Here is a 22,365-nt window from a genome sequence, read left to right on the forward strand (position 1 = left end):
ATGCGTCACTGTCGGAGAAGTTAACTAAAATTCAACAACTGTTTCTTCTAAATCACTTTATTCCCAAAATGTTCAAGCAAACAAGTTTTATGTCTCGTTTCACAATTGTGTCATTAAAAAAAGATACATCTTGGAATCTGTTTTATATACAGGCAATACAATAATGTTGGAAAAACAAAAATAAGTCCCTGCACTGTCACACTAAAATGTGAAGAGAGCAAAAGCAGTTCAGACCTCATTGTCAGCAACATGGTCTCATTCACACGCACGCAAACAGACAGCAGCACATGAATCATTTCTAAAATCATCAGGGTGGTCAGTTTCTCATCTCGTCTCGTCCCGAAGCCCCAGACATGAAGCGCACAAGGACCAACCTTGGAGACCTTTGCTCAAAATGATATTGAAGGTATTGCAGTTAGTTACACATTAAAGTGTCACGATGAGAGGTGCAAGTGAAGAAGCTGCATGTCATTATGGAGTTTGTGAAGCGTTCATTACATCAGGACAGAACTACGAGGGATCTGTTCTGTCACCGGAGACAAACAAACAAACAAACAAAACATGTGCCATCCACGTACAGTAGTTTAAAATGAAAGGAAATAACGATTTAAGTTGCTATTCTGGAAACAAAAGTGCAAAGCAAGAACAAATCCCAACATGTGGAACAAATATACGTTATCTCGATAATAATAGAAAGAGAAAAATTCAACCCTGAGTCTCGTCGGAGTAACGACAGCCTCTGACGCTTGACATCTTACGACGACTGTCAGCGGGGAAAACGCACTCCACAAAAAACACGGTGCTTGTTTTTTTTTTTATTCTTGCAGTGTGACGCCAATGGAATGAAAAGGCGTGCGTGTGTCGTGACAGAAGAAGTGAGGACGAGTGAGCGACAAGCGGCGGTTGCTTTGAGTGGTCCCATGCAGCAGATGGCCTTCGCCATCTCTCACTTCCAGTCGATTGACAGCTGCCTTCAAAGCCGACGTCTCATCACGAGTAGATGGTGATGACTTCGCTTCCTCCACCTCGGACCAGCAGAACTCGCTCCAAACCCTCTGTGAGAACCTCCAGGAACTCCATGTCTGCTCATTGAGTCAAGGATACACAAAAAGCGTTTTTTTTTTTTTTTTTTTTTTTTTTTTTTTTACGTGCAGATGCCGGTTTAGGATGAAGGATACAGTTCTCATCTCCCTCCTGGTTCCTGGGCGGCCCCGGCATGTTGAGGAGGACGACTCGGGCATCGTGGGATTTGTTGACAATAACCTCGTTGAGCTTGACGGCCGTGTGCATCCGCCTCACGTTGGAATGATCACTGAAGGAAAAGCCAGTGAAAATGAGAGAACAAGTTCCAAGTGTGTCATGAATGAGCCGAATATTTACGAGTCGGATTGGTTTGAAACTATCAAAAAAAAAAAAACGTGGATGATGAAAGTGTCAAAGATTCCTTCAATTTGTGAATTTTGTGGTGGAGAGGAGTAACGTGCGAATACTGACGGCCGGATGCTGAGCATGTCCCTGAATCCCTCCGGCGTGGAGCATCCAGAGTGCGCGGCCCGGTACTGCGACGCTTTCTCTTTGGTCCAGGTCATTTGAACGCGGCGATGGCGCTCGGACGAGGAGCTGTCGCCGGCCGCCGCTCGGTCTCGCTCGCCGCCGTCCGTGTCGTCGTCCTCGTCCGAGCCGATGCTGGTTAGTCGCAACATGGAGTTGCGGTCCTTCACGAGCTGAGCCTGGCCGGCGGGCCGAAGGTAAAACAGGCAAAATCGGATAGTTTTAGTCAACGGCACTCTCGTCCAAAATCAGTCATCTTGATTTTCTTCTTTCTGAACTCGTCGGCTTTGATGTCGGCTCCCGCACATCAACGCGCAACACACACTGACTAGCTAGCACAACTTCAGCACGTCTAGTCTAGCAAGAGCACTTTGGCGCGACATCGAGCAGCAACTGCCAAGTCAGCGCAAACGAGCATTTTTCTCCACACTGTCTACAAGTCCGCTTTAGTTCTCACTGGTAAGACAATTCAGCGCTAGTAGAACCATAAAATACTGTCGTGTTGTCACAGCTGACGTCGCATGACTCGTGACTCCTGAATGTGCCGGCATAAGTCAGCTCTGAGATTAAAAATGTTACCACTCAAAAATGTCTACACCAGTGCCATTTCTATCAAGTTTTCTAGATGACAACACGGATGCCTAATTCATGTATATGCATAAACTCCTCCCACAAGCCATAAAATCAACTGTGCTTCAGCAGACGCAACTGGTTGGGCCTGGTTAGTAGATCAGCCTCAATTAAGTTTGCGCTCATTTTCACAGGTGCAAATCTTTAGTAAATCAGGCCTTATGTCTTGGTGGGCGGTCGAGGCCTTCTCTGCTGGCCTAACATAAAATCAAGAAATCATCATCATATCCTAGTGTTTTATTTCTTTAGGTCAGATTTTTATCCAATCAGAATTCAGCTAGCTTGTGTTGCCAGGCAGATTTCATGATACCAGTAGCCTGTGCTATTCATCCGAGGCCTTCAGATACAATCGTACGGGCATCTCCTCTGTGTGAGTGAAGGGGCGCTTATAGTTGAGAGACAGTTGCAATAGCCAATCAGATCACGAGTTGGTTCCAGTGAGCCTTCTCGCTGGCCTGACGCTGAAAGCGATGAACGCCTCTTGTGATTGTGTACTCCATCGTGAGGGGCAGCGCTATACGGAATCAACACACCTGCAAGTCTTAACTGGCGACCGTTTGAAAATCTTAAATATATTCTCGCTTTATTTCAATAATGGCAGAAGGAGGGAAAAGTGTGCATTTAATTGCAGATACACTTGCGCGGCCATTTTCAAGACGGACCGTTCGAGAGAAGCTAGCTCGTCCAACACTCACTGAGTAATGTGTAAGTGTGTTTCTATATATTATTCGTCCAGCTGTGGTGTCTTAAACAATCGTATTATGAGGGGGATTGATTCAAGTCAAACTAAGTAGGACTTCACTGAAGGCCTTCATGTGAAGTGCACGGCCCGCCATTGGTCTTACTAATAACTTTTCCACTAATGTATGCTATAACTGCACACTAGTAGAAAGGTTAGGGCGTACAGATAGAACGCCAAATTACTAATGAGGCAAATCTACACTAATTGAAAACTGTGAGCTGCTACTACTACTACTAGTGTCAATATTGACCTCTAGCAGTTTACTAGTGGTTCGCCGACGTCAACTAGTGCACAGTTTTGCCTTAGTAGTAACATGTAGCTACTAGAGCACCCTATTGTTCCACTAGTGCAGCGTAATGCCAAAACAGCTATGAAAGGCGATAATGGAAAATAAAATTTCTAAAACAATTTTTTTTTCGACGACAGCAGCTTAAGAAAGAACGCTCAGACGGCTTGCCATACTTCCGTAGAAGCGATCTATTTGGACTACCGAATGGCTGGCTACTCACGTCGTCAAAACTCCAGCGCACCCTCTGAGGAAATCCAGCGGCGAGAAGAAGTCAACATTTGAACATTTTAGGAGTCGGACGAGCGGCCCGAGATATTCCACGCATGTAGCCCCTCGCGACCTTACCTCTCGCTCGCGGTCCGATTTGGAGAGACGCATCTGGCGGAGCATCTGCGACCTCTGCTCCATCATGAGGGTCCTCTCGTAAGTGTACGCGCTGATGTCGCTGTCGTGCTGAGTGGGCATAAAGACGCGTTATTCGGTGCGCCCGAATCACGAGGAGCACATGCGGCCTACCATCTCGACAACTTCCACTTCGGCCTCGATGCGCAAGTGATAGAGGAAGGTCGCCAGGTCCTTCTTCATCTGAATGGAATTGTCCTCCATCTGGGCCACGGTGAAGATGCGCATCCCGCATTTGCGCCACACCTGTTGCAGGCCAGGTGGAGAGGAACATGGCAAAGTTATTAGAGTTCACAAAATAAGAAAAACAGACATTTTTGTGTAAAAAAAAAAAAAAAAAAAAAATAAAAATGAAACTAAAAATTTGAGTACCGAGCAGGTATATATTCTTGTGAAGAACAACTAATATTACTGCAGCTTACTGAGCATTTATTATCATCATAAGTCTTATTAAGGCCTTCTTATTTCTCTCATCGTATTACAAAAAAATAAACACGAGCAAAGCAACTCTTAAATACCAATGAAAACTAATCGAATTTGGAAAACAAATATTCAACTTAACTCACATTTATAGGAAACTGAATCTAAAGCAAAATCCTAAATTGTTCTACATTTAACCATCGTGAGCCATCTAATATCCAGGACCTTATGTTGGCGCAACAGGAACGGCAGCAGCATCAGCATCCCGCCGTCGTGCACGATCCACCACACGTCCATGTAGCCGTCGGCGCACGGCTCGCTGTTGCTGGGGAACAGGGAGATGTTTTTGGGCACCAGCAGGGCCAAGTGAGCGGCAGTGGTGACGCGCACCGTGTCTGCAAGGAGGACAGGGGGTGCCGTCAGCCGCTCATTCAAAAGGCAGGTATCATTTTTACAAATGGTATATTAAAAAAAAAAAAAAAAAAACATAACTTTGTCTTGAATTAGCTAGCATACATAATTGTGAATATTTTGTGATGGATTGAGATACATATTTATGTGAAAGGTTATTGCTTTCAAATAAGTATGTTGTTTTGATCACAGTTTCATAACCAATTTCATCAGCCATCCGAAGTTATCTGTTTTATTTAGTTCAATGTTTGGCATCAGAAAGTTGGATTTCAGACTAAAAATGTTTTGCTGAGTAACGCTTTGACGCATTTTCCACACGTTTATCAGTAATCTTGCACTGACATGCACACACATAGAAAAACCGGTTGACATGTATTCAACAGGGATGAAAGCCACGCCCCTTTAGGTTGAAAAAACACGTGAAAGCGGCCCTACAAATGAACTTAAAGGGGAGATCAAAGTTTAAAACGAATGAGGAAGCCTTCTTTCTCTTCATTGATGGTGTGTTTATGAAATGTGGTTGGTGAAGCTTTTACTTAAGAACAGACTCGAGAGAGAGTACTCTCGCCACCTGTGAGGAACGGAGATAAGCGAGAAGCAGCAGGGGCGGGGACTCACGAATGAAGGTCTTCCAGGACTGCGGGTCCTCGCTCTGCCTCCAGGCATGAGGCCATCCCATCACAACGGTGTTGGGCTTCATCCCACCGAGTCCACTGGACTGAATCATGTGACTGATGCCTTCGCGCGCCTTCTGCGCAACGATGCATTGGCAGAAGCCCTTGACTCGCTCCTTGTCCATCAGAAGCTTCAGAGTCTGATGAGCACAAGATGGATTTTAATTCACGTTTCTCAATAAGCACGACCTTGCGGTGAAGAAATCAAACACTGTTTGATGTGATCTCACCTGTTCCGCCGCCAGCGCCTCTCCGTAGCTATGCAGGAAGTTGCCGGTAACCACCGTGCCCACGATGGTCAGGCCTTTTCCCGCCTTCAACTGGCTGGCAAAGGTCAGCAGGCGAGGAGACTTGACGTGCGCGTCTTCATCCAGTTTGAGTAAAACCAACAGCTGCGGCCTGCGGGAGCAAAGTCTTAAAACGAAGCCAGAATCCGCCTCCTCGTCATCCTCACCTCATAGGAGACTTCCATACCTCCAGTTCTTGGTGTGCGGCGGGCCTTCTTCCAACCTCAAGAGGGCATAGCGGGCAGCACTGAGCGAGAGCCCGCGGATCCCATCTCCCCATTCCTTCTCGGCCCTGAATCACACAAGGGCCACAGAACATACACTTAGTGGCCAGTTCATTTGGGGAACTTGTACAAGCTCTGTAACACCAAATAAAACAGCAATGTACAGTAAATGTCCCTTCATTGCATTTTTTTTGTACAGTTAATAACTCTTGTTCTCTTCTGGTATGTGTGTTCTAGTTACTTTGTTACAGTTCCAGCTGTTGTGAAATGCGCTATATAAATAAAATCGTATTGTATTGTATTGTAAATCTAGTCAATTCTCTATGTAATGCTATTCTTTACCACTAGATGGCAGCACACAAATAGGAACGAATCCCGGAATTTTCCAGCACAGCCTCGTTTTTTTTGTTGGAAATTATGAGACGCCAACCTCTGTAATTCTGCTTTGCAAACATTACAGAAAGCAACGGCAGTAAGTTAATTTTTATAATTTACATCTTTCAGTATGATTATTAATCTACACTGTGAGATGATAAGTTTGTTAGGTTGTAAAAATGGGTTTACACTAAGAGGCAGTGCTTCTCAATTATTTTCCGTTATGTCCCACGAGCAAGAAGAAAATAATTCCTGAAACTTAAGCCCCGCGATGGAGGGGGGATTACTGCAGTTTAAAATTGGAAGAGGAAAACATAAGACAGAATTAGAAAATTTGCATTATTTGTGTGCCTTTTGGTGGGGTGGGGGCGGGGGGGTCCTAAGGAATATTGCCCACTCAGACGTTCAGTACAGGGTTCAGCGTAACTTAAAGAACTCTTAAGTCGGGGGCACTCGTACCAAGGTACCACTGTAAACACTGAACGGCACATGTCACGGAAACATACCCGTGGTACTCGATGTACTTGTAGATCATGCCTGCAATCACAATGGCAACGATTGCATAGTACCAGGAGGAGATGAACATGAGCGCCAGGCAGATGGTCATCCCCAAAAATGACAAGGTCCTTGATACACGCACACACACACACACGCACATACACAGTGAGTATGTGAGAGCCCAAGTCCAATTGCGCCAGCGGTGGCGGCAGACGCACCAGTGATAGTAAGAGAAGCGTGGCCTCCAGTTGGGCGTCCTCAGGAGTGTCTGCAGGGCGCAGGCCAGATTGACAAACAAGTAGCACATCAAGAAGAACCTGGACAGAGAAGATAATTGACAGCTCTGGCGAGCAACGACGTTATACGAGAGAGGCTGACGAGTCTCACATGGTCAGGATAGGAGCCACCAGGTCCAGAGACGCGATGAGGATGCCCAACTCAGCGATGAGGGCCGTCAGCAGCAGCGCCCAGGTGGGCTCGCCATTGGTTTTGCCGTGACCGAACACCTGACTCACACCAACAAACGCTCGTCAGCTCACTGCCTTACATGCGTGAAACGTCCGATAGTGTCAGCTCCAACCCGAAGGAAGGGGATAATGTTGTCCTTGGCGATGGCCTGCAGGAGTCTTGGAGCACCCGTCAGCGATTGGAGGCCTGCGCCGCACGTGGAGAAAAAGGACCCCACCACAATGACCCAAGGAGTGGGCCAGGCTAATGTTCCTACCACCAAATTCCCTTGGACTGAGTCTCCAAACCTGCGGGAAGCGACAAAGATTAACAACATCTCTCTTAACACACGGAGACACTTCACGAGTGGTACTGACTTGTCTCTGAGGACCACGCCATCAATGCAGGCGCCGAATAAAAGAACGCTGCTAAGGTCTGGGTGGAAGGGACTCAGGAAAATATAGCCATCAAGCCTTCAAAGATCAGTTCAAACTTTTTTTTTTTTTTTTAGCGCTTGTTTGTTTTATGTGAACGCTAATTAGCATCTTTAAGCAAAAGATTGAACAAAAATGGTAGAAAGGCGATACAACTGTACTCGGTTATATATTCTTTACCCTCTGTGAAGAACGGCTAATATTAATGCCGTACTGATAAGCTGAGAGGAGTTGCAATGCCTCAACAAACAGTAAAATGTATCCGTCTGTAATAAGTGAATGGCGTTTACTTGGATTTCATTTGGGAAGTGATGAGTGTTTTGCGTCCCGATCGCGGTCAAAGAATGAATTCAAGTCAAATCTTAAGGCACCGTTGCACTGCTTTCTTGGAAGGATACAGACAAAAGATGTGGTGAGGATGGCCAAGATGGTCCCGATGGGGATGGAACGCTGGGCGTCTTTCAGGTCCCCTGACCGATTGGAACCGGCCATGATTCCTGAGGAAGACAAGAAAACTATCAAAATGAACGAGCTTCAGAAAAAACACTATTGAGCGCTTTAGTAGGGATGGGTCAGTACCGATACCATGTGTCGATAATGGGCCAATATCTTGTTTTAATGTATCATGTATTTGTGAAGGCTGCCGATACCAGCCAACGATTCGTAGAGAACCTAAATCTATCAACCTGTCCAGTAGTTGGCGCTACTCTACAATCCTTAAGCGGGATCAGTCAGAAAAAAAATGATGTGGAACATCCCGACTATTAGAATTTGAGACGATATGCGTTTTGGGGGGAACCACCAGGAAGAAGAACGTGAGCCAGGCGCCGTCTTGAGCCTCAGTGACTTCTCACCTGAAATGACGAAAATGAAGGGAGTATTTACCGGTGACGGAGGGGAAGAAGATTCCCACCAAAAGGGTGAAGGAGGTGGTGATGTCAGCAAAGACGTAAGGCTGCTGTGTGGACGCCGAGCGCGCTTCCTGGGAGGAGCTCAAAGAGCCTTTCTCCACCACGTCTCCTTTGCTGAGGTACGAGCTCCACAGGTTGTCTGCGACACAGAGGAGGAAGCGTCACGCCCCATTGCGGCCAAACGGCTGCCAATGTGTGCGACGTTACCTGCGATGATGCCGCTGGCCAGACCGGGGATGCCGTCGATACGGGAGAAGTTGTTGGCGGCAAAGTAGTCGTCACAGGAGGCGTTGAGCTCGGCGCTCTGGCAGAAGCGGCTCCACAAATATGTGGTCTTCTCCGCCGGAGCGGGGACGAGCTCCGGTGTCGGGAGCAACGTGGTGTTGGCGTCCGCTGGGAAGGAGGGCGAAACTTTTGTCAACTCGGCAGGCTTCCTGAGTGGCCGCGAACGTGCAGAGCAAAACGCACTTCCGGCAAGAGTCTCGTTGGCCAATTGGCTCTCGGCCGACAGCAGGACGGTTTTCGCACACTGGTCGTCGACGAGGTCGTGGCCGTTGATGGTTCGGTTTCCGAGCATACATACCCTGGAAAGATAACGTCCAATTTCCGCGGGAAATTCTCTTTCAAGAGCCAAACTTCAATTGTCTACATTCCCGTTGCAGTACTCCGTGTCACAAATGTCACGTACGTGAAGTTGGGCGGCTTGAAAGCGGAGACCAGGGCGCCCACATAGATGGACACGATAGAGACGATGACGCAGGCCAGGAAGACGGAGGCCAGCTTGTTGACGTACTTGACACCCACAAAGACCAGCAATGACATGAGGAGGAGGCAGACGGAGCCGTAGACGCGCATGTTGTTCAGCATGGCCGCACCCTCGCCCTCCAGCCCCTTGGCAGTAAAGATGGCCGCCTCAGGCGCGATGTACATCTGGAAGAGGACAAAAGGGAGCGTGTGACCTGCGGGCGAGAAGTTGCGAGCGGCAAAGATGAACAACCCACCAGCAGGATCTCGACAGCTCCGAGGATGTACATGGCTCCGGCGAAGGTGGTACCCAGATAGAAGCACAGACCCACAGCGCCACCAAACTCTGGACCCAGAGAGCGGCTGATCATGAAGTAGGAACCTCCGGCTAGAGGAGGAAAAGTAAGGCGAAGAATTAACATACAGGCACAAAGTCTGACTCATACAAAAACCAAAGCAGTATTTCCCACCGGAAATAAGATAAATCCAATTAATTCATCCCGGCCACACACAAATATTAAAAAAATAAAATAAAAAAAAAAGATTCACTATAGAAAAAAAAATATATATATAATTTTACGTACAGGAAGCAGCGTGAAGTAAATATGACTAGAAAAGTCATTTAATACACACACTTTGATCTTGATGGAAAATGTTTGATGGCATATGGAAGACAGGTTGGCGAGGAAAGAGGGAGCCATTTTCCGACTTTTTGTTTCTCGCCTTACTTTTGAAAGGGCTGGCATGCCGACAGTGTACAAAATGTCTCCAACAGACAGCAAGACGCATTCCATAATGCAAGCTTTGATTGACAACTCCACGTAAACTGAAGTTGGGATAATATCGGCCTAACATTCTGTCAAAATACGCGCCTTCAAAATGAAAACATACCAGTATAGTATTAGTTTTTGCACTTTTTCTTTGGCCCCTTGGACGTTTATTAAGCAGTTATAAACTATTTTTTTGCTTGTTCATTGAGTGCAACTATCAAAGAAGCCACATCAAAGAAGGTGCAGCCAAACTGTTTTTCTAAAGTGTGCCTTTATTTTGAAGGTGCAATTTGATTGATTTGATTAAGTTTTCCTCCACAAAATATAAACCAAACCAAATAAAACACACCAAAGTCCCCTTGCAACTCCAAACCGGTAATCCGGTAGAGAGTTTCAATCACTTTGGCTCAGATTTATTTTTTTTTGGCGGATTTATTATATCTAGGACAGGACGAAAACGTAAATTCCACTGCATTAGTTTGGCTGTTTTTTGGCATCTTGGTGCCGAGTAACTATAGCATATTAAATTGAGTTGAAGCATTTTATTTGGACAAAAATAGCACTTTGCCGCCACCTTGTCCCTTCTATAGGCAATTTTAAAAGATTCTCGCGCAGGACGCAAACGGATGGCTGATACCTGGAACCACTCCATTGGTCGCGATGGCGCTCATAGATATGGCCGTCAGCATCGTCTGGAGGGACAATAAGAGGCGCGGGCGGGTGAGACAGCCGCGCTTTCCACTCTACGCCCCTTGACGACACTCTGCGGCACTCACGCAGCAGCAGCAGATGAAGACGATGCAGAGGCCCTGCAACACGCCGGCGGTCCCCACCACCCAGGTTAAACGCAGGAACAAGATGACGCCAAAGATGTTTTGCAGACACGGCAGGTAGACGCCCATGAAGGTCCCCATGCACGGTGACTGAGGAGGGACAGAGCACACCAATTAAGCTCCCAGCATGCAATTCTGCACACTCCTTTACGACATAATGACACTTTTATCTCCTTATCAGCAAGATAATCAATGCAGGTCAGCCTCACATCACCTTCTCACACAAAAGAGAAATGCCACCCTGCGTTAGTCGTATTGTATTTTCGAAGCATTTTAAGTACCTTGGCTTTCTTCTTCTCATTGTTGCTCTCGGCCTCCTCGTGCTCCTTGGCGCCCTGCATCAGGTTGGTGTAGTTGGCCAACCGACTGAGCAGAGACGACACTTTGGGACGAGTGTCCATTTCTTCCTGCGAGGAGCGGGAAGACGATGACGGACGAGACCGGAGGAATCGGAGCGCGTGTGGTTGAAGCAAACCTCAAATAAGGCCAAGTTCCTGTCGTAGAAGTCGTCATCATCCACGCCGTGGCTGTTGTTGATGTACACGCTGGACAGTTTGGAATTTCCGTCTCCTGTGAAGAGAGAGCACAGCAGATGTGAACGTACGGAGAACAAGAAGATGATGTTTTGCTGGAGTGGCGGCCGTTCGGCTGTGGTGGGCGAATTGTCTGCCCATCTTTGTGGCAATCATCACCCTGGGACAGAAGTGCGAACGTAAACAAAAATTATGACGCTTCAACATGGTTCAACACACGCGCAATCAACACGCTTTCCTGAATATTTGTTCCAAACACTTTTTTTTGGTTTGTTTTTCCTGGGCTGGCAACAACAGTTTTGTTGCTGATTTGACAGCTTCTCGTCTGTAAAGGAGCAACAGGGCGAGAGGCTGCAACGACCAAAAACAAAACAAAAAAGATCAGGTGACTGCTGTCTTCCAGCTGAGAACAGCACACCTGCGGGGGATTTATCTGGCATCGCTGCGAGCCTGGGGGGGGGGAACGGCGAGGGGGGCCGTGCTGCCTCGCGCAACGCTACTCCGAGGGCTTTGTTCCCGACGGAGCGACGCACGTGGGGACACTTGAAACTCATTGGGATTAAACGGCTCAATTCCTATTTATGGAAGCTTATTATATGCGAAGAGTGTGGGGCGGCCTGGTTGCTATGGACACGTACAAATTGTTCTTTCAAGCACGGAAGTGAAAGTGTCAGCTGACGGTTTCCCAAGCAGACTGCGGCGGGTTTTGCTGACTCTTGGCTAAAACGCTGAGTCAGGAAAGCAAAGCTAGTTCGGCCAGCTGTTTGCAAAACAAAAAAAAAAAAATAAGTTTTCGATTTGGAAATTGATGTCGACTGTACTATAAAGTCAGCTGTGCCTGGTGGTCTCCAGGTTACAATTTCCACCTGAGTTCTGTTCATTTTAACTAATTTAATCCCAGAAATTTTCATTAGAGGAAACCCCTAATTTCCAGCGTTTTTCTGGATTTTGACTGATTTTTTTCGAGGCCAACAGAATATTGTGTTCTAATGCTATAAAAACTTGGAGCTATGACATTAAAAAAAAAAAAAAAAAAAAGGCAAAGACGTATAAATACGTCTTTGGGAGGTGGGGACTACGTTTTTGAAAACGTATACATATGTCTTATGGATGGAATGAGTTTTAATGTGAAGCCGCGACCGAGAGGTTATGAACGCCGCCTGCCACTGCCCTTGAGCAAGGTGGCGAAACCCAAAACTTGCAGAAAGACATTTCTGGAAAAGGCACAATGAGGAAAAGGGAACTCATTGAATATAGAATTGGAGACAAGATGGCTTTTTAGTCGGATATTTGTGCATGCGAAAAGCTGTCACGCTTGCCTGTTGCCGAGTACAAAGCTTTTTGTTACACATATTGACCGCGAATAAATCCTGTCAGAGAAACTGACACATCTGCTAAAAATCCAGATTAAATTCCAGATTAGGAGGCCAGTTCACACATGGGGATTATTCCCTGTGCACGCTCCTCACCTTGCTCCATGTTACTGTGGTCCGGCGTTTCCGTACCGCCTCCTCCCGCCGGCGCCATGCCTACTCCTGACGTGTCGCTGGGCGGCTCGCTTCGACTGACGCTTTCCCGGGAGCCAAAGCGCACGTGGGTACCGGAGCGGGAGCTGATTTCGGGCGATGTGTCCGACAGCCCCGGGTGGTCCTCCGCCTTGGTGGGCGTCACGGTGAAACGCACGGACGTCATGGCGAAGCCTTGGTGGAAAGCAGGGAGGAAGGGGGGTTGGGAAGAGCGGGGCGAGGGCGGCTGGTGGGCTCACAGGTTAGCGAGCGTGGCTGAACTCAACCGAGCTTAGCTGACGCTTGCGAGTGAGGTAACGACTGCCGGGACAATTACTTCTTTTCCAGTCGCCATTCTCCATCAAGGCGACGTGATTGGCCAGCACCAAGCAATAATGGCCAGCAGGCCAGGTGGATGCAGGTGGCGCTTTCCTATAGGGCTGTCACTACCGAATATGATCAGAATCGATTATTACTCTTACTCATCGACTAATCGGATGATTAGAATTTATTTGACATTTAAAAAAATGTTTTTCCGATTATTGTTTATTTGGTATAGTTTAACAATTAAACATTACTAAGCTTCTGATTCACGCAAAGGAAGGCCTATTTGTTTGATATACCCTTCGGCGGCTGCTTCAATTTTGGATACGTCAATGACGGCTGCAAATAACCATTATTTCCTCTTATTGTCATAAAATTTGTGAATCATAATCCACGTACAGGTTTGGTCCATAACAAGCCAAAAAACAGGGAAAATATTTATCACTGTTTTGCAAAGTAAAAGCAGATGTTTGCAAATTGTTTTTGATGATTCAACACAAAATATAATCTGTTTGCTTTTGTGGAGGAACTGCGCAAATAAGAAAACATTTACTGGGAAGAGGCTGAGATTCTCAGGGACTTAAGACACTTTCAAATGACACAGCGGCTCTAAACGATAAATAAAATAGTTGTTGATGAATTTGCCAATCGATTGTCGATCGATTAAATCATTAAAACCAAATTAGAGCAGAGGTTTCTTTTTGGCATGGATTTTCTGAGGGGCAGGTCAAGGTTTGGGGTCAAAGAGCAGGAGAAACAAGAACAAGGGGAAGACATAAAGCAAGCATGAAAAAAAAACTCACAGAAATATACACGCCACATGCAACTAAAATTATTTTAATAATTGGTTCATCTGTCGATAGTTTTATTGAATAATGAGCAAAATAAAACATGTTAATCTCTATCCAGGCGTAGGTGTGCAGTGAACATTTCAGGGATGAGGAGTGTACAATGAAAACATGAAAAACCAATGCCGTGCCGAGTATTTTCAATGAGACAAAGTTGATTTCTTTTTTTTTTTTTTTAGGAGATTTTGTGCTTTCTCTCAAACCTGTACCACAGCCGATAATGAGGCATTCTAACGTGGCTAAGGCAGTGAACTATATGAAGGCAGGATACATTTTTTATGTATAGGCATAGCTACTACTGTACTAATGAACGAACAAAAGTTCTTATCCAGTGAAGGAGGGGCCATTTGTGTCAGACGTCCAAGTGCGTCACTGGATGTTGTTTAAACCACGCCCCCCCAAACAAATTCAATAATTATCAACAAACATGGAAACAAAACTCTGAATTCATTTTACAGTGTCATTTAAATGACATTCTTGCGCCTAACAGGCTCGAGCACATCTACCAATGACTCACCAAGGTATTGACACAAACTACGTCAAAGAATAACCAGGGTCAACTTGGAGATGGACAAAAGAAGCGGATGCAACCGGTTGGACCAGTCACTACTGGCAGCCTTGTTTCACAACGCAACGTTCCCAAAGGGGAGACGGCACCTGGATGCCTTTTCTCGTCTCGCATTTTTCTTTGTCTTGTTTTGGGGAAAGAAAACAGCTGTGGGGTGGGAGCGAAGGGGGGAAAAAGGTGGCGGTGTGGTGGGGGGTCTGCTGACAAACACCTTGCTTGGCATTTTACACTGAGGAACAAAAACCTCCAGCAGACGCATTCATTTTGACTGTATATCTCATGAAAACAGTGCTTAACATCAATTAGAAATGAACTTAAATCAATTTCTCAGTGAATATAATGTGATGTCACAATTTGGAAGATGAGACTTATGATTTTAGTTTTATCAAAAACTTTTATTGGCGCGCACTAATTTTTGCAACTTTACTGACTTTAAATGTGGGAGTACTAGCACTTTATCCAATCTCATGGCCCTGGTTAAATTTGTTGATGTAGCCTTAATTCAATTGTCAAGTGGAAATGCACGAAACGTCTACCGTGAGACAAGACTGTATATACAGAAATTGTCACCTTATATAATCATTTGGCGGCATGAATTGTAAAATACTCCAAAACGTAAAATGCCAGGAAGAATAAATGACACGTGGACAAACCTATTAACCGATGTGAAATCGTAATATATCATTAATTATAATTAATGAGTAACGCGAACTAATTCCAGTCAAACCACTTGCTACGCTCGGAAAAATAATCATGCTTTGAAGTGAACTTGAAAGCAATCAATAAGGCAGCACATCAAAGTATTCAAAAGATGAAAAATAAGCATTGCCCGAAAATGTCGCAACAGCTGCTCATGCGTCTTTGTGGCGACAGAAAGCATTGCAGTGTTTTAAGATAGATGCGGACATTTCAAACCGGCTGCAACCAGCTTTCAGCAACCAGAGAGTATTCATTCAATACGTTTTGAGGCTTTCCATCCCCGCCTCGGCATTTTTTTGCCGGCAGTGAGAGTGAAATCGCGGGGTAAAGAGCGCATGGACGCCGGCTGGCTGGCTGGACTGGCAGGTTCCAGCCTGGTTCCAGCCAGCAGCATGCTAACGTTAGCCACCGATTAGCCCATGCCGCGCGGAACTGTCAACTGTCAGCCGCCCTGACACGCAACACGAGAGGCGTGTAAGGCTCGTACCTGGCTCGGGTGATGTCGACACTCCGCCTCCTCCGAGGTGTTCCACGATCGGACATCTGTGGAGGCAGAGGGGAGTTCCTCTGCGTTGGTTTCTCGGCTCCTTATTGTCCAGTCGAGAATGCGAAACCGTGCGATTTGTCCCTCCCCGCTCGCCGTACACTTCGCGCATGCGCAGTAATGGAAATGACAAGAGCGTGAAAGACAAAGGATTTTTGTAAAAAATTTTATTTTGATTCAAACGCCCCTTTTATTCTCCCAGCACTAGAAAATACAATTTTAAATCGTAAACTAAATACAGTAGAACGAACGGTAAACATGTGAGCAAAGAAAACAGCATTTCAATAAAACATGAAGCTATTCATATAAAAATATATTTCCAATACTTTTTTTTGCACATATTGCCCATTTAAAATATTCACAGATAAAACAACATTTAAGGTGAAGGCACAGTTGTGAACACACACATACAAAAAAATGTAACAATACAATGTTTAGTTAGAATTATTTGTCTAAAGTGTCTCTTTGCGTCAAAGTAAAACAAAGTCCGCAATTAAATAAAAAAACAAAATATACAGCATAAAGGAACCTTCAAATAACTTTTTTGTTGCCGTTGAGCATGTTTCCGTTATTGTTGACCAGCAACGGACGTGTCGCCTGGTCGGACTGGTGAAGTGCAGCCAGGTTGGGCTGCAGATGCTCGTTCACCACTTTCTGATAGGTCGGGTGGCTCATCATTGCTCGCACAAGGTCATCTGAGGAGCGAGTGGCAAAATACCATTATCATTAACAAGATATGTGACCTGGTTCAGACAACAATAGCAAAAATAAATAAATAAACCACTTGAGGAACGATATAATTTGATTATATTTAGGATAAGTATCTGCAAAAGTGTTTTTGCCACCTTTGGTCATAAGTTACCTTGACTTAACCGGCCACCACTGGAGATCTCAGGGTAGAGCTGTGCAATGTGCTGTTGATGTATTCCCAGCAGCGCCCCCATCAGGCCAGACAGCTCTTCGACACTCAGACTTCCTGCCCCATCTTCATCAAACAACTGTAAGGTCAAAGGGCATTCATCGGTCAAACTAAACGTCAGTTTATAGCACTTATTCCACATCCACATATTTTTCTTTGCGGAGTAACTTCTCCCAGATGATGTATGCCGTAACGTAAAGTTATTAAATTGCCTGCTATTTTGTAGGTGACTTGAGCGTGTCCTGCCCAGCGACGCTTTTTGGTTCAAGTATTGGAAGGGAAAATGAAAAGAATATGCTTACATACTTATTACATTGACTTTTTGATGAATATTGGTGCACTTTATATTCGTGTCACTCTGTCCTCACTTGGAAGACAATTCAGTGCACTAGTGGAACAACTGACTTACATGGATTTTTTTTCTACGACTGTATGACATTTTTTTCAACACTAGTAGGACAACTACATGTTAGTTGTGAAGTTGTAGAAGTTGAACAATTTCATGTAATTTGTGGAATGCAGTTGTCAACGTAACCGGTGTAGTTTTGCCTCATTAGTGTCATGTATTCGAGGAAACCACAAGTGGTGGAAAGAAATGTTACTAATAAGACACAGTTGGTCTACTAGAGCACTGAATTATCTTACTAGTTGGAACAAAGCATACTATAAATGTTGTGAAGTAGTTACATTGAAGGCCGCGTGCAGGAGTGACTTGATGTCAACCAGTCCAGAGAGCGCGGCCACGTTCACATAGATCCGTCTCAAGTCCACCACTTTTTCCTGAAAAACGACAAAACAGAGCAGAAGATGCTAAGCTAATGGACATCACGTCACAGAGACGAGGCCACAAGAAACATCCTTGGCGTACCTCGGTGTAGAGTCCGCAGACGCTCGCCGCCGTCTGCGGGTCGGCGAGTCCCAGAAGGGCGGCGAGATCTTCGGCTCCGACTAGCGGGGATCCCGACTGACACCTGTCAATCATTCTGTCCAGCGCGGCTTCCACTTCACTTGCTCGCAGGCTGATGCACCCCAATTACGGTTGATCGCGAGGAGAAGCGGTTTGGATAACGGTTGGATGGATTTTTCCAAACACGACATGTCCTAAATAGACAATCTCCTACCCGGCCTTGTATAGCAGAGTCAGCGTTCCCCTTCCGGGTGACAGCAACGGTAGAGAGAGACGGCCCACTTTTCGGACAGGCACGCCACCGTCCATCACGTAATCTGTAGCCGGGATGCCCAGGGCTCTGAAACACAGCACCGGAACATGTTTGACTTTCCATGTGCACTCCTTCTACTGTCAAAATGACACCAAATGTACAACGACAGCATGGAGTGTAAAAAAGGCCACAAGAGGCATTTCCCCTCCCGTTGTTGACAACTGTCTTAAATTCCAAATAACACAGAAAACTAGGATTAAAAATCAAATCTGATATACAAACTGTAAAGGAATATGGGCCTATTAGCGAAATTTTCTGCAATACCAGACTTTTCTTTTGACTTCCTGTTGGGCGGAAGTTTTACTTTGAAGGAACACGGAAGTGGATAACGACTGAATAGATGGTGATTTACAGCGCGTATCAAGACGATTCGGAAGAAAGAAAAAAAAAAAGGGATTCACAGACGACAAAATTGATCATTTAAAGACACTTAGCCCGGTTGAAAGTGGCAACAAGGTGAATAGTTGTGTTTATCTGTCTACAGATTTATGTTTGTGATTAGAATATGCATTTAATTAATTGCACTTTGCATGTATAGAGTTAATTATAACTCATGGCGTCATGTTTGTTTATTTTCTAGCTCTTACGGTGTAAGCGGTTCGTGTACGAGACAAAAGGAATTAAAAGGAGAAACTTCGGACCACCAGTAAGGCTTCATTATTTCAACCGACATTCATATTTCAATCAGCTATTAGAAGCAGGAAAAATAGTTACAGACTAATGATAGAAGCGTGTAACGGGTTAAAGGGTTACAAATAAATATCATTTGCCAAATTGGCTCTAATCACAGCATTCCCTAGAACACCAATTTTCAACCACTGCAATCCAATCCAAATTAATCAAATCCCCTGAAACGTTTAAAAAAAATCCTCCACAAAAATAATTACTTTGCCATGAGCTTCTGCACATTGTCCGAATACAGGATGGGGTCATTCCTCTCCTCCGGCGAGGGTTTGTAAACGGGCAGGAACTGAAGCACAACATTTTGTTAAACCAAACAGAAAACGGATACACACAGACACACACTCGCACCTCCACAGTCACGTTGGTGTAGAGTTGGGAGGCAGTATGCCACAGCGCCTCGACCCTGTTAGACGGACGACAAACGTTAGCGTCCGCACGAAGAACCCCGGGTGGCACGAGCCGGGTAAGAACTCACCACGTTGCCCCTTTGTACGTCCAGCGGACCGTATCCTGATGCACAAAAACATTTTGAAAAAAAACAACAAAAAAAACATTCAAAACAAAAATTTGCACTTTAATTCATGATCCATTTTTCGTCCAATCTGGCTCATGCAAGTTCAAATATAATTTTCCATTCAACCAATTGCATTTCAAATTCACCTGTGCTACGATGACATCAGCATTTACACACACGAGGTCAGCCAATAATCATTTCTGGGGAGTATCGAGCACTGTCGTAATATTTATGTGGCTAAACTAGCTATGCAAAATACACAATGGATCTCGCCCTCACCCCCCCACTAAAAATAAAACTCTCATAAACCACTTTTCAAGACATTAAATAAAAAGCCATCATTAATTGTAATTTCCGATGCATGTGTGGGTGTGTGTGTGTGTGCGCTAGACGAACCAATCTCCACTCACCAATTTGTTGGGGTAGCGCAACAGAACCGGTTGGACCGGGACTCCGCATAGAAACGCACCTGCCGGTAAGCGAGCAATGAAGGAGAAACTCGTCAGAGGAGAGAAATGAAATGACTAAACGTTAAGGCAAACACTGCGCCCTTTTCCCTCCTCATGCCAATCATTCCAGAAGAAAGCCTCGAGCACTGCATCAGGACTGGATCGTCCCGGCTGACTGACTGACTCTAATGTCTCGCGCCGACCCTCCTCACCGGGTTTGAACTTGATCAGAGCTGTGCCGTTTGTGGTGGTACCCTCGGGAAACATCATCATCTGGTCAAGGCACACACACACGAGACTTTATAGGTGGCCGTAGGTTTGAATAAAAGTTGCGTCTCACCTGAGGCCAGGAACCGTTGGAGGTGATTCGTTCTGTGAGTTGGGCAACAGCCTTCTTCCTGGAATCCGGGTCGCTCCTGCTCACCAGCACCGACTGGTTGAACTCCAGGAGCGCTAACGCAAAAAGCAGTTCAACAACACGCATGCAACAAGATAGAAAAAGTCAAATGCCAGAAAATTGAGACGACAATAACATTTGTCTAAACTTTGTGAGTTGTAATTTGTACAACTCAGTGGATTTTTTTGAGGGGGGGTTATCTTTTTCAAGCACGGTATGTAAAACTAAAGTGCAGAAGTGTACACATACTCTGAAATTGGGGATGTAGCGGTGTACTGAATGAAACAATCACATTCAAACTCATGTTAAAGGAGAATCGGCACACATCTGCGGTCGTGTAAAATTTGGTTTCGTTTTCGTCCACTGAAACCAAGCTTGAACTTTCAGGCCAGTGTGGAGCACAAAAACTTCTGCTCAGAAGGAAATAGGATGTCAGGAAAAGCTTACAAGAACTTCTGAGCTTTATCGTGACTTAATCAGAAGCATTTGAAACGGTAGTTCTACGGAGTCGCACTGAGCATGAGTTTGAATGTGTCGGTTAATTATGAACGCAGCCGCCTTTCACTCATTAAAGGGTGTGCACGCTTGAGCAAGCACGTGATTTAATTGTTTTTTTTTTTTTATTTGAGTTGTAAAGGTTATAGGTCGCACAAATGTGGGAATTTGGGGTGGAAACAGTGGTGCGTACTTTCATTCACACGTCATCCATCGACTCTTGCTCACCTCCGATGACGGGCAGGCTGGTGTTCTCTGAGCGGGACACCACGGTGGGCAGCTGGGTGGTACACAAAACCACCATGTCCAGAAAGGTGCTGTGCGGCGCCACCACCAGCACGGGAGCTTCCTTTAGGTCAGCCTGCCGACCTTTGACCCGGACCCACACGAAGCCCAGGGAGAAGAAGACGGCCCGGCTCAGGAACCAGACGCCGTAATGGAAGAGCCAGCGGCGCCAGCCCGCCACAGGTCGGGCGCGGTCTTCCGCCGACAGGCCGGCAAGGCGAAGGCGGGCCAGAGGCCACATGAGGAGGAAGAACAAGATCACCAGGACCAGCCGAACCGGAAACAGAAAGCTTCCTAGGATCAGACCCTTGGGATAGAACAAAGGCAAATTTAACTTTAGAACTCCAATCCACATTTTGGGGCACATTGACAAAAGGAGGACATGTCAATATTTGTACATAAAATATGACAGTAAAGAAACAGCATTCCTCCAACATAGGAGCCATCTTGCTCAGGTGAAGTTGTCGGGCATGCACCTTTTTCCAAAACACAAACACGCAGCCTCAGTCACACGTGGGGGCAAGTTCGCGAAAATTTCTTACCCGGATTCTTTGGAACCTGCTCATTGTCACCTCGTGAAAAAACGCATTTTTGGACTCATTCGGGGACTTGTGGATGCGACGCTCCAACTTCTCCATGGTGACGACAGCAAAGCCCCTCGCCAAAAAAAAAAAAAAAAAACTCAAGCCAACACAAACTGAAGCGGAAGAGAACTTGTAGAACGAGCTAAGGGAACATACTGACAGCTGCACGTGTGCAGTAAGGTAAGGTAGGGAAGAGTATGTGATTATGCTGCCGTATAAGTGACGAATCAGCGGACGTGGGTTGCCATATCGTGACACGCCACTCCTCTATCCTGCCACTCGGGTGGTCGGACCGGTCTGGGGGACTTAATTGGGGCCCGCCAAATCCGGGTACTGCAAACGAAGATTTTTGTCGTTCAAGTTTGCCCTCAACAAGAATAGTGAGTTGGAAAAAATAAATCTCGATTTTACTGAACGTCTCTCAAATCCATCTCGAAGTTTTTTTTTTTTTATCAAACAAGTAATTCATCACAACACTTTTAGTGGAATCAATTATTAATTAATCGGCATTTTATATTTATGTTAACCATTTCAGCTACTGCTGGCAAAGAGCGTCTGGCTGCTATCGGTTACGAGCACTTAAGGGCTACTCGATTATGAAAAAAATAATCACGATTATTTTAGAAATTCCCAGTTCAGAGTATATATATATATATATATATACTGTATGTAATCTTTTTTTGATTATGCCAATTTTGTAATCGTAGAGTGTAAAAATGGTAATTGAATTTTGATTAATTGCACAGCCCTATTCGTGGCACCGTGAAACATTGGTAGTTCTGGTCATGAAAATAAAAAAAATGAAAATTTGCTTCCCTGTCACCAACAAGTTTGTTTTGCGAATCGCTAACGTCAATCTGAAACAAGTCTGCGCATGCACAGTAAGATGGAATCATCCATTGCATGAGCAGAGCAATTAACTGTCAACAGAGCCTAAAGAATATAAAAATAAGTTTGTATTGATTTTTTTTTTCAAAATGAAGCTTTTGCACATTTTACCTAGTTAACTTTGATGTTGTTTTGCCTTGTTTCAGGTCCATCTGTTAAGTTCCATCATGAAAATATTTGCTTGACATTCTATTTTAATGTTTGTGCACATTTGTAGTTTTTTTTTTCCTAGCTTGTTTTCATAGTTTTTCTTGCTGCAGTTTTTGA

The 22,365-nt window shown here is 45.3% G+C and overlaps 2 protein-coding genes across 4 annotated transcripts; both read right to left on the minus strand.

Annotated features, from left to right (window-relative positions):
* Nucleotides 1-41: 41 nt before the first annotated feature.
* slc12a6 (solute carrier family 12 member 6) lies at nucleotides 42-15,755 on the minus strand. Of its 3 annotated transcripts, none has more exons than XM_088295175.1 (27): nucleotides 15,607-15,755; nucleotides 12,645-12,875; nucleotides 11,118-11,212; nucleotides 10,924-11,049; nucleotides 10,586-10,732; nucleotides 10,447-10,501; nucleotides 9,297-9,427; nucleotides 8,984-9,225; nucleotides 8,764-8,879; nucleotides 8,503-8,688; nucleotides 8,270-8,434; nucleotides 7,783-7,881; nucleotides 7,328-7,385; nucleotides 7,084-7,258; nucleotides 6,891-7,009; nucleotides 6,722-6,820; nucleotides 6,512-6,631; nucleotides 5,594-5,698; nucleotides 5,350-5,518; nucleotides 5,064-5,259; nucleotides 4,260-4,429; nucleotides 3,729-3,860; nucleotides 3,558-3,665; nucleotides 3,433-3,456; nucleotides 1,495-1,730; nucleotides 1,179-1,312; nucleotides 42-1,082 (listed from the first exon to the last, which is right to left on the minus strand). In XM_088295175.1, exons 2-27 carry the CDS (start codon nucleotides 12,865-12,867, stop codon nucleotides 991-993), a joined length of 3,522 nt encoding a protein of 1,173 aa, XP_088151301.1. In that variant the 5' UTR covers nucleotides 12,868-12,875; nucleotides 15,607-15,755; the 3' UTR covers nucleotides 42-990. The 3 variants fall into 3 exon arrangements, with proteins under 3 accessions (XP_088151301.1, XP_088151300.1, XP_088151302.1); XM_088295174.1 differs by having other exon boundaries at nucleotides 12,645-13,719; XM_088295176.1 differs by lacking the exon at nucleotides 3,433-3,456 and having other exon boundaries at nucleotides 12,645-13,719.
* Nucleotides 15,756-15,821: 66 nt separating this feature from the next.
* On the minus strand, nucleotides 15,822-21,647 carry lpcat4 (lysophosphatidylcholine acyltransferase 4). The gene is made up of 13 exons (XM_088295153.1): nucleotides 21,169-21,647; nucleotides 20,570-20,933; nucleotides 19,790-19,902; nucleotides 19,662-19,722; nucleotides 19,411-19,469; nucleotides 18,962-18,996; nucleotides 18,835-18,889; nucleotides 18,690-18,772; nucleotides 17,704-17,829; nucleotides 17,451-17,601; nucleotides 17,270-17,362; nucleotides 16,526-16,661; nucleotides 15,822-16,358 (listed from the first exon to the last, which is right to left on the minus strand). The coding sequence occupies exons 1-13, from the start codon at nucleotides 21,262-21,264 to the stop codon at nucleotides 16,195-16,197; spliced, it is 1,536 nt and encodes a 511-aa protein (XP_088151279.1). The 5' UTR covers nucleotides 21,265-21,647; the 3' UTR covers nucleotides 15,822-16,194.
* Nucleotides 21,648-22,365: the final 718 nt, after the last annotated feature.

The sequence above is a fragment of the Idiotropiscis lumnitzeri genome, chromosome 4 (genome assembly GCF_059441095.1).
Source record: "Idiotropiscis lumnitzeri isolate Australia: NSW breed Sydney's pygmy pipehorse chromosome 4, RoL_Ilum_1.0, whole genome shotgun sequence".
In the NCBI taxonomy this organism is placed as follows: domain Eukaryota; kingdom Metazoa; phylum Chordata; class Actinopteri; order Syngnathiformes; family Syngnathidae; genus Idiotropiscis; species Idiotropiscis lumnitzeri.

What these genes read in the sequence shown, in the direction of transcription:
- slc12a6 (XM_088295175.1), bottom strand. Translation starts at nt 12,867, where the DNA reads ATGACGTCCGTGCGTTTCACCGTGACGCCCACCAAGGCGGAGGACCAC. An exon ending in GAGCTGTCGAGATCCTGCTG is followed by an intron (nt 9,226 to 9,296) that starts GTGGGTTGTTCA and finishes GTCCTCTTCCAG; the next exon opens with ATGTACATCGCGCCTGAGGC. An exon ending in GGCCAGCGGCATCATCGCAG is followed by an intron (nt 8,435 to 8,502) that starts GTAACGTCGCAC and finishes TCTGTGTCGCAG; the next exon opens with ACAACCTGTGGAGCTCGTAC.
- lpcat4 (XM_088295153.1), bottom strand. Translation starts at nt 21,264, where the DNA reads ATGGAGAAGTTGGAGCGTCGCATCCACAAGTCCCCGAATGAGTCCAAA. An exon ending in CAGCCTGCCCGTCATCGGAG is followed by an intron (nt 19,903 to 20,569) that starts GTGAGCAAGAGT and finishes TTTTTGCGTTAG; the next exon opens with CGCTCCTGGAGTTCAACCAG. An exon ending in TGCGCTACCCCAACAAATTG is followed by an intron (nt 18,997 to 19,410) that starts GTGAGTGGAGAT and finishes TTTGTGCATCAG; the next exon opens with GATACGGTCCGCTGGACGTA.